This window comes from Nipponia nippon, unplaced genomic scaffold (genome assembly GCF_047370975.1).
Source record: "Nipponia nippon isolate SJK-2023a ecotype South Korea unplaced genomic scaffold, ASM4737097v1 scaffold_7, whole genome shotgun sequence".
NCBI classification, from domain to species: domain Eukaryota; kingdom Metazoa; phylum Chordata; class Aves; order Pelecaniformes; family Threskiornithidae; genus Nipponia; species Nipponia nippon.
In genome coordinates, this window is record NW_028262391.1 from 31,229,059 (window position 1) to 31,244,811 (window position 15,753).

General features: G+C 47.7%; 2 protein-coding genes across 3 annotated transcripts; one reads left to right on the forward strand and one right to left on the reverse strand.

The window, feature by feature from the left end:
* The first annotated feature begins 631 nt into the window (after positions 1-631).
* Positions 632-9,935, forward strand: ARL2BP (ARF like GTPase 2 binding protein). The gene is made up of 7 exons (XM_009470449.2): positions 632-873; positions 2,363-2,483; positions 4,711-4,772; positions 6,437-6,543; positions 6,987-7,072; positions 8,298-8,394; positions 9,605-9,935. The coding sequence occupies exons 2-7, from the start codon at positions 2,446-2,448 to the stop codon at positions 9,683-9,685; spliced, it is 471 nt and encodes a 156-aa protein (XP_009468724.1). The 5' UTR covers positions 632-873; positions 2,363-2,445; the 3' UTR covers positions 9,686-9,935.
* A 1,417-nt stretch (positions 9,936-11,352) lies between these two features.
* On the reverse strand, positions 11,353-15,524 carry PLLP (plasmolipin). Of its 2 annotated transcripts, XM_087740650.1 has the most exons (5): positions 15,362-15,513; positions 12,985-13,053; positions 12,729-12,902; positions 12,078-12,197; positions 11,353-11,998 (listed from the first exon to the last, which is right to left on the reverse strand). In XM_087740650.1, the coding sequence occupies exons 1-5, from the start codon at positions 15,482-15,484 to the stop codon at positions 11,885-11,887; spliced, it is 600 nt and encodes a 199-aa protein (XP_087596776.1). In that variant the 5' UTR covers positions 15,485-15,513; the 3' UTR covers positions 11,353-11,884. The 2 variants fall into 2 exon arrangements, with proteins under 2 accessions (XP_087596776.1, XP_009468725.2); XM_009470450.2 differs by lacking the exon at positions 12,985-13,053 and having other exon boundaries at positions 15,362-15,524.
* Between the last annotated feature and the right edge of the window lie 229 nt (positions 15,525-15,753).

Sequence of the window (15,753 nt, forward strand, 5' to 3'; positions counted from 1 at the left end):
GTGTTGCAGAGAACTGTCCTGTTCATTTCACAAAAGGAAAGACTGTACAATTTGACTGGCTTTCTGCTGAAATCCATGCTGGGGGTGTCTTTGTAAAGCTTGATCCTCCATGACTGGTGTAGTGCCACCCTCGGTCCCTGCATGCCCCGAAGGCTCTGGGGCCAGGAAGGGGAGGCAGTGGCTCCGCAGGCCCTCAGACAGGGAAATGAATTGTAGCAAAGTTGTCCATTCAACAATAAAAACGTCTTGAAGGCTATTTGTTGTTCTTTAGTTCCTTTACTTCTGTTGAGAGCCGGGGTTATCAATGTTTCGGTGTGGATGCAGGCTGCCTGCAGAAGCAGGAGCTGTCCCGTGAACAAGAAGTTGGCTCTGAGGCAGAAAGGCAAGTCCAGGGCCAGGCAGGTGTTCCTGCTTGTGTGAAACACTCCAGCACAGCCTTCTGCCGGGGTCACCCGAGTTGCGCCCGGGTGAGGTGGGCTGGTGTGCCTGGGGCCCTGGCTTGGAGTGCTGCCCTCCAGCCCTCATGGGAAAACCCACTTTAATAACGGCGGGGGGACGACTGCGTGCATCATAACGATCACGTCATCTCTGTTTTCTTTTTATTTTCTTCCTAGGACAGCGTTTTGATGCCTGGACACTGAACTCGGCGCAGGAGGCCGGTGCCACCCGCCCCGCCAGGCCTGCCGGCCCTCCCTGGCGCCGGACGCCGCCGTCCTGCCCGGTCCCCATTGGGCCTTCTGGGTGTGGGCGGGCCCTCCGCGGCCGCCTCCGCTCTCCGATTGGCTGCGGGCGGGGCGGAAGGAAGCGTTTCCCAGGAGACAGAGGGGAAGGGAGGCGTGCGATGGGGGGCGCCGCTGGCCCTCGGGACGGGCGGTAGGTGCGGGGCCGGGCCGGGACCCTGGGTCCCTTTCGGGGCGGGGGGAGGTGACAGGGGCCCGACGCCCATGTTCCTCGGGAAGGGAGGGATTGATAAGGGCGGGTCACTTGGGCGCCTTTTGGAGAGGGAAGGTGACAGCAGCCTGTCGCCAGGGTCCCTTTGGGGAGGGGGAGGTGAGGCGGTCCGGGTGCCTGGGCACCCCTGGGGAGGGACAGGGTTGGGGGCTTCGCTCTCCCCAGGAGCTAACGCTGAGAAGGGGGAGGTGGGCGTTCATCTCCCTGTACTCGGCACTGGTGAGGCCGCTCCTCGAACGCTGTGTTCAGTTTTGGGCCCCTTGCTACAAGAAGGACACTGAGGTGCTGGAGCGTGTCCAGAGAAGGGCAACGAGGCTGGTGAAGGGTCTGGAGCACAAGTCTGATGAGGAACGGCTGAGGCAGCTGGGGTTGTTTAGTCTGGAGAAGAGGAGGCTGAGGGGAGACCTTATCTTTCAGGGAGACCTGAAAGGAGGTTGTAGTAAGGTGGAGGTCATTCTCTTCTCCCAAATAACAAGCAATAGGATAAGAGGAAACGGCCTCGAGTTGTGCCAGGGAAGGTTTAGATTAGATATTAGGAAAAATCTCTTCACTGAAAGGATTGTCAAGCATTGGAACAGGCTGCCCAGGGAAGTGGTTGAGTCCCCATCCCTGGAGGTATTTAATAGATGGGTAGATGTGTTGCTTAGGGAGATGGTTTAGTGGTGGACTTGGCAGTGCTAGGATAACGATTGGACTTAAAGGTCTTAAAGGTCTTTTCCAACCTAAATGATTCTATGATTCTATTCTATCCTTCTTTCTGTGCCGTGAGGTGATGCCAAAGAGCTGGTGCCCACCTTCAGCAGGCTGCTCTGAAGGCCGGCATTGGGTATCACCCAGCAATGGTGTTGGGAGCAGGGTGTCCCCAGCACGCGCCCAGAAGCCAGCTGGCTGCTGCACTGGCCCGTCTCAGTGGCCCTGGAGTGCTGCGCGTCCTGTCCTGTGTGACAGGTCAGTAACTGCTCACAGACACAGGCTGAGGGTTTAGCCAGGACACAGACCAGCCCTGGCCAGAGTCCCTGGCCTGGCACATGGGATCACTGTCCAACGCCTGGCTGGTGAGTTATCTGGAATGCACTGGACTGGTGTGGCATCTTCATCTTATCTGGCTTCATTTTTTTGTGTCTTTATAATCATCGGTCATAGATGCTTCAGGAGAAAAGATAGGAAGGTTACCTAAAACCCCTTTACAGAGACTAACTGCAAGTGTGTGCAGTTTTGAGCCTGTTCTCTGAGTAGGTGGAAAAAGTTCATAGAGAATTCGGGTTATTAGGGAAAAGACACAGTAACTTTGGAAGAACATGATTTTGAAATTCCTACATCTAAAAATTAAAGATTCTCTCCTGATTTGAGAAGTGCGTGGTAATTTAACAATTGAATTTGTATTAATGCCAAGTCACATGTTATTCCTTAGTACTTTGTCCGAAAAGAAGAAATAACCACTAACAGCAGCAATATAGCAGATTACCTCTCCTCCAGTCTGGTTATGCAGTAACGATGGAGACTTCTGATGAAGAAAACTTTGGTGTAGCCATGTAAGTATGCTACATTCTGCGTCAGATTTTCAATAATTACTAGTTAAAATATCTTAATAGGAATGTAATTACACGAATGAATTTACACTACACCGATTAGCAGATTCTGCCTCTTAGGAGAACAAGGGTGCAGAAAAATGCAAAGCTCCAGGACGGGATAACATCAGTTCAGAGTTAAGGTGAAGTCAAAGTAAACATAACTTCAGTGAGCGTAGCACTAGATAGCCCTGGCTGAATGATCAAAATAAACACTGTAAGGCTGAAAATTGGGGGGTTTGTGTTCATTTTAAATTCAAAATTTCTCTCTCCTTTTCAAGAGCATATGTTGTCTTATATCGCAGATTCTAAGATGAGACTATTCCTCTGTGTTTGAATGTGCTCCTTCTAGACATGTGAGACCTTTTACGGGTAGCCTCAACCAAATTTTACACTGGTAGATGCTAAGACACTACGTCACCCTACTTTTGTCAGGCATACTCTTCTAAAGCTTATGGCAGAAGGGGACGTGTGCCTGTGCCTCTGTTGCTCTAGTTCATAGATTTAGTTCTTTCAGTCTACAGACTATGACAAGTGGCTATGTGCCTGGGCTTCTTCAGCAACACAGGTTGTGCTGGCCTAGACTAGACATGATGAGGCGACAAAGGCTTAAATCACAAGACTTGTGAGCGCGTGTTTCTTCAGGTGTGCAGATGCAGGTGTGTTGTGTGGAGAGGTGGAATCCCTGCTATTTTGGAACAGTTAAAATTCCATAATTTGTCTCACAAGCTTAAACTGGGGTTTAATACTTTAAATTTTCTGTTACTGTTAGAATAAACTATAAAACCAATAGTAGCACTGTTTTGGAGGGGAAAAAAAAGAGTGGAAATTATCCATAGCAAAGTCTCCTGTCCTTGCATGTAAATGGAAGGTGATGAACCCTATTGCCTGAAGTCCAAAGTGTGATGTTCAGGGTATGTAATGCTTTGACTGTGCTATGCCAGCTCCTCTTCTGGTGGTGTCCTGCCCTCTGGTGGAAGAGCACGTTTTTCCAGTCCCTTGGCTTGGCTTTGCTTGTCTCTCAAGGCTTAGCAGATCAGAAATGTTGCTAGAAGATCACTTGGTGATCGGATAGCTTTTTAAAGCAGATATCTTTTCATTTTTCCTGGTCAGAATAAGCCCTATGGCTCATTATAGTTAGACTGCCGGTTAAACTGGTGTTGGAGTAATTTCACTGGACTATTATTCAGTAGCAAAATAACTTTAATGAGTTTTTTTAAAACTTAGTCTGAAAGAGTGTTCTGCTCTGTTTACTAAAGAGAAATTTGAAAGAGAAGTAGACTTTTAATTTAATTTAAATGGTGCTTTCACTGATCAAAGCTAACTTTTTTCTTAAAGACAAATGGCCTGTGAGGCTTGTTTCCCTCATGTGTGAGAAAAGCCTGTCTTTCATCTCCTGGAGAGTACAGGAAGAGTTCATACCCCACTAAAGATGAGCTCTGAATGCCAAGGCCAAGAAGATCCTGTGGATTATCTAGTGTGTCTGAACAAGCTAAACAATAATAGATTTAGCAGAGGGACCCAGAGTCCTGAAACACTGGTACCAAAGGTTTCTTCCCTGGATGACTTTAGATCCATAATGGTGTTTAATATTTGCTCAGGATAAAATGACCTTAGGAGATTATGCCATTTATTTGTAGCATGCAGGGATGTTTCTTGCATAAGAAAAATATTTAAGTGTCTTCAGTTATATAATATTGTGTATACATAGAGTTTAAGTGGTTCCACAAGACCAAGTATTTCAAAATATTCTCTACAGTGTCTAGAGTTCTGTGATCACCATGTAGAGTTACGCAGGGAAGAGAGCAGAAGGAAAGCTTGTGGTAGCAGCTGGGATTTGTGGGTTGTAAAATGCTTAATTTGCTGTTCTAATTACAGTCTTTACGTCCTTCTGCACCAGGACTGGAATTACCTTGGCAGTAATGCCAGTAAAACAACATTTCTTTTTTTTCAACTAGGCACCTTACTGGGGGGGAAATACAGTAGAGACGTGCTGAGAATTCCCATGAAGCAATATTATCATCAGTGTTGTGGATTATTTTGTAGGTTGAAACTACGAAATTATTCACTTATCTTGTAATTACTGGGTTTATTTGTGCTTGGGCTTTTGTTAACACTTTTTAATTTTAACTTTTATTTCTGGCGTGGTTGAAGTATATATTTATGCAGTACTGCCTCTCTTTGCTTTCAGCTCCTCCCCTTCTGACGCAGAGTTTGATGCAGTTGTTGGGTATCTGGAGGATATTATAATGGGTAAGCCCTGCAAGTAGTTATAGACAACAAGATGAGTGCTAAACATATTGCAAGCCGCTCTTCTGTTAGCAGACATAGAGAGCCAAAATAGCTCATGCCTGCTTCATGGAAGCTTTTCTTACTTTGTTTCCGTGACCCCTAACTTGGTAGTGTAGTAAAAACATACACAACAGTCTTTCATGTGCTATTTGCACAATAGTGTGCTTATGAGTCTTGAAAATTATTCTCTGCGCCACTGCAATTTACTTCATAAATGAACGGTAAAGACACTTGTAAATCTCACATAGAAATCAAAGCTTTCTGGAATTTTTATACCCTTTTATAAAGGGGATGGAAGAGACTGTGAGAGGTAGCCTTCCCTTCCCCAGCTCTGCCTAAATCTCTCCTAATGTGTTTGTCAGGATATTCTTAGAAGCTGCCATGGTTTGTCCAGGCAATTTGCTGTAGTGCCTAGCTGGTGCTACTGCGGGCAGCCTTTCATAATCTGTAATATAAAGTGCCTGTGTGCGGTTTAAGCATGTTGTTCCTTGTCCTGTCTCTGCTGAACACAGAGAACGGTTTATTTCCTCTGTCTGCAGCAACTTTGCATAACTGGAGATGCGTGTCATCATGCCTTGCCACTTTTCACTTTTTGATACTATCCTGAGTTGATTTTGTTGCATGTAACTTGCAGGTATGCATACAGTTGTAACGCGGCAGGACCTGTTCATAGCAGGAATGGCACCAGTCTCATCGTGTGAGCTTAGGCAATAAAAGGTGCTAAATTCTCAGGACCATAATTTTAACTGAGAAGTCAGTGTGGCAAGGAAGTAGTTTACAAGATGCCAAGACAGAATTCATGCTAATCAGCCATCAGCTGCTTCATAGGAACAGCATATAATCTTTTTGACGGTGTCCTTCCTAGAGAGATGTAGATTCTTCAGCCTCAGTTTGCCTGGTGATGTAGTTGAATCCAGAGAAATGCCAACTAAACTGATTTTTAATATGTTAGGGTTTAGAAAGCTGAGACTGATGTGTTTTAACACTGTGTAAACTTCATATTTATACCTGTTCTGTTGAATTCGGTGGTGAGCTACCATGTTAATTTTTGTCTTTGTTTTCTTCCATAACTGGAAAAAAATCTGCAGCAGTTGAAAACAAATCTGGGAGTTTCACTAATATTTTTGAATTCAAGGAAAGAAAATTATTTTGAATTCTTGTAGGGAAGAGGTAATCATTTTTGCTGACTTGAGAGCCTGAACAAAAAGGGGTTCAGAATAAATAAGCTTACTAATAAAGCGTACAGCAGGAGGACTTTTTTGCTAATACTAAGTGTAGATGAAACTTATAAGAAGTAATTGCAGACCTTGCTAGATGGACGTGTTCACCCCATTCCATTCTGAATACACAGCTGCTGTCAAAATGCAGACTGATGTGCTGCTGCTCTGTTGATTCGGCTCCCTTAACTGAAGTAGCGCTGCCCTCCGCCAGCAGTCTCTGTCTTCTCACAGATGGGTCAGAAATGGTGGCTCAGCGGCAGCTGCTGTACTGGCATGACTGACTCTGCACGTGTGCAGGGCTCCGTGGTTACAACAGGGAAGCGAAGGACTAGTGAATGTGGGTTTTGTGTTACAAAAAGAATGACTAAACTTGTAACTGTATGATGCATTCTTGTTGTGACCCAGATGATGATTTCCAGTTAATACAGAGGACTTTTATGGAGAAGCACTACCAGGAGTTTGATGATTCAGAAGAAAACAAGCTCATCTATACTTCTATTTTTAATGAATATGTAAGATAATTTTTCCTGTTTTTTGCATGTATTGCTTTTTTGGGTTTTTTAAGGCCAATGTCAGGTCCTGTATTCCCCCCTTTATAAAATACTGGGTTTACATGGAGCAGAGCCAACATACTGCCTGCTGTACTGCCTGCTGTCTCTTTCATGATCTGTGAGCAAGAAAGATGTTTTCTGGAGCTCTAGGTTCCTTTCTTTTTGTTTCACCTGAAAAATTCTACAGATGTTTTGTTCTTACCAGTATTCCTAGCAAAAAAGTTCAGCAGTGTGGTGTGAATAATTGAATTAGCATCTCCCAGCTAAAGAATCTGCAGTTGTTTGCCCAGCGAGGATAATACAAAGTATCAATAAGGTGTCAGTGTAAGGAAGATGCACTGTTTTGAAATCCGCTCCTGAAATTTGCTATGACATTGTTGGGGTGGTTTGTTTGTTTTTTTCAGATCTCTTTAGTAGAGAAATACATTGAAGAAAAATTGCTTGATCGGATTCCTGGTTTTAATATGACTGCTTTCACAATGTCGTTGCAGTAAGTCTCTGCTTTGCTTTTGGTTAGGGGGCAGGTTATGTGCTTCTCAATTAACTCTCTTTAGATTAAAACTTAGGTTTGAGAGTTCTTCCTTTAGAAAGAGGTTCCTCTGTAATTAAAAAAAAAAAAGTGTTCACGCATGCAATGACTTTTCTTGCCTTCAGCATGTTGTGCTACTTGAAATTTCTGAACTGTTATGCTGAAATATATGAGGGTTTAAGGGGTAGGAAGAGAAATCGGAATGAGAACACTTGAAGGGTTTTCTCCATCATTGTCATTTTGAAGCCAGACTCTTAAAAGATTGGGTCTCATCTATCTCTTTCAGGCTCTGTGTTGGACACTTAAGTAGCCTGGTAGTCTTTCAACAGTCATGTGATATAATGTCTTTATTGTAAGTTTTGTAGAAAGCATTCAGGGAAAAGTTTGATTTTTCTTATGCTTTTGCATTTGGTCACTTTAGCTTAACCAACTTTATGAAGTCACTTTTGAAAGATCACTGTTTTTCCCCTTGAATAAGAAAATCAAGTCTCATTGGGAACTGAATATCTTACAATATTTGAATCTATTTTTTTATTTTTTAAAATAAAACATTGGGAAGTTACTGTGAATGCACATAATATGCTTAGAAGATAGACTGTTTAAGGTAAAGCTCCTTCTGATAAGAATTAAATAATTAAAAAAAAAAAAAAACAATCCAGCCCTCGACTGTTAAGAAAATCTTGTTGAAATATGCCAATATGGGAGCATAGAGTCTTTCTTTCAAAGTGTTTTCATCAAAAGTCTTCTATCAAGTATTGTCAGCCTAGTCCCTCATTCTTAAGGGATATGTGTGAGCATTCTGTGCCTCTCCCCAGCCTTTCTCACCTTCCAAGGGACTGTCTAGCTGTTTCAGTGCTCAAGATAAATAAATAGATAAATGCTACTTGAGTGTTACTTCTGTTGACTTACAGGTCAGTTTCTTTGTCTGGTTTTCAAGGACTGATGTGATATAATTATTATAATAATTATTACTATTATTATATAATATATAAATGTACTTGGATTGGAAATATTACAAGGTAATATTTGGCTAAAGTTTTACTTTACAGAAGACCCATAATAACATTCTTGTTTAAATTTTGATATTGTTCTGCTTGTCCTGGTATCCTTTTGACCTCATATCATTTTAAAATAAGAGTTTATTTCCCACACAGTTTTCTAATTCCCCAATTTCTTCTTTCTATAGACAGCACAAAGATGAAATGGCAGGTGATATATTTGACATGCTTCTCACGTTTACTGACTTTCTGGCTTTCAAAGAAATGTTCTTGGATTACAGAGCTGTAAGCATGTCACATTGTTTATTTTCATTGGTGTAATAGCTATTGGTTTTGTGTAGCTCTGCCTGAGAGGACCAAAGGCAGTGTTATTACAGTAGGTAGCAGCGTTTATTCAAAGGCAGCAGCGTTTATTCAAAGGCAGCAGCGTTTATTCAAAGGCTGTACAGAGTCAAAAGGAAATAACTTTACTGAGTGGCTATTTAAACTCAAAACGCACATTTAATAATTTCTAGAAAACATGAATGAAGCTGGTATGTGGAGCAGTTCTTCAGAAACACACATTTTCTGCATCTTTGAACGTTGTTTTCCAACTGAGCGTAAGGGAGCACTTTTTTACTCTGTGGGTGACCGAGCACTGGCACGAGTTGCCCAGGGAGGTTCTGGAGTCTCCATCCATGGAGGTATTCAGCAGCTGTCTGGACACGCTCCTGGGCAACCAGCTCTGGCAGGTCCTGCTGGAGCAGGGGGTTTGGACCAGGTGACCTTGAGAGGTCCATTCCCACCTTGCCCATTCTGTGATTCTATATGTTTCCTTAATTTTTATTTTTTTCCCCAGCCAATCCAAAATTAGCTTTTTAAGTGTATTTCATTTGTATTTCTCCCCCTCTCTGTCCAGGTTGGAGAAACAAACAAACAAAAGTATTAAGGTTTTTGAATGAGCTTTTTCCGAAGGAAATTAAATACATGCAAGAGCTCCCCAGAGTCTGTCCAGTCACATTTGACAAAGGAGCAAAAGAGTCAAGGTTGTTGTCAGAGTTATGTCCTCTGCCGCCTCACCCAGCCCCTTTAAGCTTTGTGAAAATGGGGGCAAGTTGAGGAGAAAGAGACAGTCTGTGTCTCAGCAGCAGGAATAGTTTCAGTTGGGTTTTGCAGTTTTGGGGACACCTGAGAGGCAAACCACAGAAGCTAGATTTCACTAGTTCCTTGAGCACTGGGTGAGCCTGCTGGCTGGCCGTTCTTGACCAGATGTAAGCGAGACTGTGCTCTGACCTGGATGTACAGCTGGCAGAGCAACAGCAACCTTGCTCCAGGGATTCCTGCACAATCTCTTCTTGATGTTTGTGTTTACATTCAATCATAGATGCTTAGGTAACATGTAATTTTATATTGATATGATGCAACAAGCAGAATACGTATTGCCCGTTTCATTGTTTGAACTGCTTGTTCCAAAACGTCATTGAGTCATGTATTTCTTTTTCTTCCATGTTTCTAGGAAAAAGAAGGTCGAAGTCTGGATTTAAGCAGTGGGTTAGTGGTGACTTCATTAAACAAATCATCAATATCCTCCTCCTAGAACAGTTTATGCAGTACTTTACGGCTGCTGCTGCTGCTGCTGCTTTCATTTGGACATTAAAACACTACAGGTCATGAGAATCAAGGTGCTTTTACATGGCGAAAACTCATTTACCCTCCAGACTATACCTTCAGAGGCCTGATCCTAGAAACATCTGTTTGTGAATTGTGGTTGGTATTCAGTGACCACAGAAGACAACAATTCCGCCTCTACCAGAGTAATTGTTTTTAATAAATACATAGTATTTGTACACCAGCCTAACTGTTGTGCATGCTGAGAAGCCCAGCACACTGAATGGACATTAAATAGGCCTGCGTGCCTGTTATTTGGGTTGGCATCTTAAACATCTCCCCAAAATGTAGTTGTTTTCAGAATCAAGATGGCAGTGTAAAAAGAGTATGTTCCTCCTGCTCTTGGAAGGACAGGATACATAACCTCTGAGTTCCTCCCCATCAATGTTTTGTTGTTTTGGGTTTTTTTTGTAAATACTTTAATATGATCTTAAGTGTTACAGCTTTCTAATGGAAGAATATGTTTTAATATGTAGATGTTCTAGCATAAGACTGTCTCTCAGCTCTGACAGTTGATGTTAGTGTGTAAATCTGTCTGCTCTCTGGCTTTTGTATGTCTCACCCTTAATGTGCAAAGTTCTCTGATTCACTTTTGTTCAGGCCCCAGCTATTGTACATTGGGAAAAATGACCATGAAAACCCAAAATCCGGCCTATGTATGCAATTTCCTACTTTCTTTTTGGCAGAGGCACAGCTGCATTAGTTCTAATAATATAAGCTTGACGGTAGGTTGGGCACAGACAAAACTGATTTTTTTATATATATATATATTCATAGTTGTGGAAACTTGACCCTTCATTTAGTTCACTGAAAACCAAATAAAGGCAGATCCGCCAGGGGCTAAAGCAGTTTGACCAGTCCTTTTCAATTCACACCTTTCATTAATGCAGTTAAATTTCCTGAGCCTCTGTAGGCAAGTTGTTAAAACTTTTCCTATGCAGAGCATGTGGTAAATTTTGCAGCGTAGCTCACTGTGCACCAGCTTTCCTGTGTAGAAATATCCGGAAATTGAATCTATTTCATCTATTTTTGTTAGCTTGTATAAGGTGGGTGTGAAAAGAAAAGTTGTGTCAGGCAGGGCATCACTTCGAGTTCTGGCAAACGCCAAGCCATGTCCCTAAGAAATAAAAGGTGAATTTGTTGTCTGCAGCGTGGGGGAGCAGCGTGGTTCTGTGTCCTCCTCAGGCACTGACCCTGCTGTGTTCCCAGAGCATTTGCAGACTTAGTTTTAATTTTTGAAGACCACCTGTAGCTAACGTGCAAAATTGTCTTGCTGGTTAATAGGTGGTCCTGTTAACTCTGTGGCGTGTATGGTGCTGAGTCTGCAGGAGGAAGCGCATCGAAGCCTTGGCACCTCTTTCGTCTTCTTGCAGTACCGGATGCACACTCTGCATGTGTGCATGTATTTATGTGTGTGTGCGTGTATGTAAAGCAAAGCAAGGTGAACCCTGTGGGCTTGGTACCTCCTCCCCTGGGGCCAGGCTGTGGGAAGGGGCAGTCACCTCTGCCAGTGACATCTCTGCTGTCCACTCCATGCCATGCTCTATGTGCATCTTCTGGCAAGACAAACTTTTTTTTTTTGACAGACTCCACTGCTGAATTTAGGAAGATTTTTATTTAAAGCATGAAATTTGTGCTTCAAATTGTTAGAAACCAATACAAGAACATTTTAGACTGCTTCCTTTGCTTAGCCTTCATCTTCTAGCTCTGCCACCGTTTATGTGTCATGTTAATTGCAATTACTTACAGGGTAGCTGTGAGTGACCAGAGACAGGAGCCCGGGCTTGCTTTAGTGAATTTTAGTATTGGAGTGTGCCGAATTGGCTGAGCCCCCTCCAGCGAGTATCTGGACGAACCCCAAGGACGAGCAGGAGCTTCAGCCTCCAGCGAGTCCATGTCCTCCCGGTGAGGCTGTGCTTGACAGCGCCGGTGGGTTTGTGCTGTGGGCACATCAGCTGGAAGCATCATCAGAGACCACAGAGCAGCGTCCACGTGACCTGGTACCAACCATCCCTGCCAGCGCAGGCTGGTCCAAGAACGAGACCTGGTGGCACGTGAGGCTCCGAACCACCAATCCCAGCATGAGCTGACCCTGGGTGGCCCAGGGCTGGCCTTTGCTGTCCGCTCCTTACGCGTGGTCCGTCACTTGGCTGGTGGCCGCGTTGCTGCCGAGTCCTCTCCAGGCGCGGAAGCTGAAGAAGGTGCTCGCCCCATAGGCGATCATCACGAGGCAGGCGAAGAACTGGAAGAGGAGCACACCCCACGCGTGAGCATGGCGGCCGCCCCAGCCCCGTGGCCCTCGCCTGCCTGCTGCTACTTACAGATGCCGCGGCTCTCCGGTTGTAATCCCACTGCCGCCAGGACGTAGGCTGGACAGCGGCCGCACACGTTACAAAGGCAGTGATGTACAGGACGGTTGCCACAGCATTGAAGATCATTAGCTGGGGAAGGCAAAGAGCAGGTCATGAGGCCTGGGCGCAGACTCGTGTGCGCTGGGATGAGGGGTGAGCAAAAGGCTTAGTTTCACGTTCCTCCCTCTTCCCCAGGAGAACCAGAGGAAAAGGTCCAGCCCCTCATGCTGAGAACAAACCTCTGGTTAACGTCTCATTAAATGCACTCCAGTTGTGCTGAGAGGTTTCTGGTTGACACCACGACCGCAGCTGTGATGCGGTGGCTGTAACTACAGGGCTCCCTGTTTTGAAAATTTTCTAAGCAATTGAGGGGCAGAGTGAAACAATGTCATTGTGCAAAGTGCAGGGGACGTCGTTCTGTTGGCCCAAAAGAGCCTGAAGCCCTGGTCCTCTCAGAACATCTCCCCAGGAGCAAAGTGCAGAGGACTGTTCCTTTCCTGCAGAGGACTGTTCCTTTCCTGTTCCATCAGCCCAGGAAAGCCTGAAGCCCTGGTCCTCTCGGAGCATCTCCCCAGGATGTTTCCCACTTAGGACCCCGCTCGCTCTCTCTTGGGTACGTACCACGAGAGGCCAGGGGATCACATAGAACTTCAGCTGAAGCTGCAGGAGGTAAGTCACGAAGAAAAGGACTGTTACTATCCAGAAGAAGATGGACACGAACATCACCCAGCCATATGCTGCGTGGAGGTGGTACGTTGTGTCGGCGATGAGAGCCCACACCAGCAAGCCGAGCACCTGCGGGGTGAAACAGGGAACATGCTCAGGTGGTGGTTCCTGCAGGTGGAAAGCAGAGCATCACCCACGAACCCAGGCTTACCAGACCCTCGCTGCTCAAGGATGGGCTTGTCCCCAGTACTGCTGCCCCAGGAGCTGGTACAGGGATGTCCTGCAAGGCAGGACAGGTGAAACCTGGGCATCCTTGCCACCAAAGGTCCCTTCTCAACCAAGAAGGCCCCATGCCCAGGGCCAGTCTCTGCAGGTGCTGGCTCAGTGTTAGGGGCACTTCATGGGCTGGATGACAGCTTGGATGTGGGAGCTCCTGGGGCCCCAGCTCAGCCTTGGCCTCCTCCAGGTGCAGCATCATTTAAAAAAAAAAAAGAAAAAGCAAGCTTCTCGGCTTCTCTCCACTGTTTGGTTAGGTCTGGTCTGGTGTGGTTTATACCTCCTGTACGTACAGCTTCTAGGGCTCACCTTTCGCTGTTAAGCAGGTTTAACTACATAGCAATTGCAGCATCATGTGCCTGCAGTGATCCACAAAAAAACAGGTAGGTGAGTCTGTTTCTGGGTCTGCTCAAGGAGAAACAAGCAGAGCCGTTTTCTCCCCTCCCTGCACCTCCGGCAGAGCCTGCAGGGCAGAAGTGGTGGCAGGGAGCAGGTCTCTGCCCTTGGCTCCCTGGCAGGCAGGAATGGAAGAGCCCAGCCCAGCCCAGTGGCGTTTCATTAATTTTTTTTTCTTTCCCTTCCCTGTGCTGTGTCCACCCCTGATCTTTGGACTCTGGAGGAGATTGTGCCCCGCTTCACCTGCAGCCAAGGAGCAGCCGCCTTCTCCAGCATCCCCTCCCTGGGGAACTCCCTGGAGCAGCCATGGCAGCAGGTGTGCAGGTATTTTTTTGTTTTGAAGGCCCCTAACCCATGATGGAGCAAGCAGAGGATGGGACACCAGCACATAGTGACGGGGCCTGGAAGAGAAAGGCTGCTGCAAAGCAAACGGTGCTTTCTGTGATTTGCCCTGTGTGTTCTGCAGCCTCAACCGCAGCCTGTGCACTGGGACACAGAGCCAGCCGGGCACTGGTGGGCTCTGCTTCACCATCCTTCTTCGCCTCCCAGCTGGACCAGGGCAAAGCAGGGGAGCAAGAAGTCTCCAGCCCTGCACTCTCCGCATTTCCCAGCATGACCGAACGCCCCAGGGAGACCCCCACGGCACAGCCCCTATGGCAAGGCTGGGGTGAGAACGTGCCCCAAATGCAGCCGTGGCATCTTCTGTTTCCCAGCTGGGGTTTGGATCTCTCAGTGAAGCTGCCAGCACCGCCCAGCTCCTGCACTCACCTCCACTTTGGCAGGGGAACCATGGAGTCATCTCCCGCTGGTGGCGAGGAGAAGGGCTCTTTGGAAAGCCCCTCTGCCCCTGCGTAATCCCTCATTGCTTATTGTCACAGAAAAAACACAACAGCCTTTGTCCTAGCAGAGTACAACGCCCTGGTGCTCAGCTGCCCTGACAATGCCTCCTTGTCCATCACATCCATTTCTAACACTCGTGATCGCAAAGTATGTGTTGGGGAGAAATATGTAAAGGAAAAAACCTCGTGTGCTCTGGGAGCGGGAGGCAGCATGTGCGAGCTGCCCTGCTCCGGCTGCTGGGGGAAGAAGAGCAGGAGCCCTTAGGAGAGAGGTTGTGGGGAGCAGCAGGTCTTGGTGGATGGGAGCTGTGCCAGTGTTTAACGCTGCTGCCAAAGGAAACGGTGAAGGTCAAGCAGGGGCACCGATGGGCTGGAGAGGTGGGACCAGGCATGGGGTTGAAGGGTCCCTTCTCCTGCTCTTGGCTCCATCTTTCCTTCCTGATGCTCCTGCAAGATACCCCTGCCAGCATCCTTCCCCAACGCTTCCCTGAGTGTTTGTTCCCGTGTCACAACCAGCTCAGCCATGCCCAGGGGTCGAAATCTGGAGCAGGGAGCCAGGTCCAGGCCGGGTGTTTTGCAGTGGCTGTTGAGGGCATGTCCCGCTGCCGCGCCCCACAGTGTTGCCCCGGAGAGAGGGCACAAGCAAACAGGCTCCCCGCTGCAGTGGGTCAGCACCGTGGGCAAACACCGGAGCAGGTCATGCGTGGCCCCATACGCAGCCGAACACCCGCCCCTCCGCACACAACGTTGCACCCAAGGTCCCAGGTACCAGGAGAGGGATGCCCATGCGGATCGGCCCATGCCTGGTGCTGGGAGCTGCCAGGCATCGAGCCGAGTTACAGCCGGCAAAGGGCGTGAGGACAGGCAGCTGAATTTTCCTCTGGCTTCAGAGAAGGAAGGAGGAGAGAGGGGGGCTGCAGGATCTCAGGGTTAGAGGTGAATTAGGGTTAGAGAGCGAGGATGGGGTAGGGGTGGCAGCCAAAGGGAAACCCGCCTGTTTCCAGCCAGGGCAATGAAGAAAAGCATTCAAAGTGGGTGATGCCCTCGCCCCCCCGGTGCCCGCTCCCCGGTACTCACGGCCTGGGCGCCCATCAGCCCCCCGAGCGGCGAGCAGAGGAAGGCGCCGTCCAGGGCGGGCAGGGCGGCTGAGGCGCCCGGGGAGCCGCTCCGGGTCCGCGCGGTGCCGGGCAGCCCCGCCATGCCGCGGGTACCGGCCCCGGCCCCGGCCCGGCCCCGGGCCGCCTCCCGCCCCGCCCCGGGCCGCCTCCCGCCACCTCCCCCGGGCGCCGCGGGTGGGTCCTCCCCATCCCCACGCACCGGCCGGGGGGGGCGCCGGGCGGTGCCGCCGTCCCTCCTGCATCGCCCCGCGCTGGGCTCCCCCGTACGTCCCCCTCTCCCTTGGACTGGGGAGCTCAGCACCGGACCCAGCGCTCCAGCAGCGGCCCCACCGGTGGCAGTACCCCCCCCCC

Coding starts and splice junctions, on each gene's coding strand:
- PLLP (XM_087740650.1), bottom strand. CDS start 15,484: ATGGCGGGGCTGCCCGGCACCGCGCGGACCCGGAGCGGCTCCCCGGGC. Junction 13,054..15,361: donor GGCTGATGGGCGCCCAGGCC/GTGAGTACCGGG, acceptor CCTGCCTTGCAG/GACATCCCTGTACCAGCTCC. Junction 12,903..12,984: donor CCTTGAGCAGCGAGGGTCTG/GTAAGCCTGGGT, acceptor TTCACCCCGCAG/GTGCTCGGCTTGCTGGTGTG.
- ARL2BP (XM_009470449.2), top strand. CDS start 2,446: ATGGAGACTTCTGATGAAGAAAACTTTGGTGTAGCCAT. Junction 2,484..4,710: donor GAAAACTTTGGTGTAGCCAT/GTAAGTATGCTA, acceptor CTTTGCTTTCAG/CTCCTCCCCTTCTGACGCAG. Junction 8,395..9,604: donor TGTTCTTGGATTACAGAGCT/GTAAGCATGTCA, acceptor CCATGTTTCTAG/GAAAAAGAAGGTCGAAGTCT.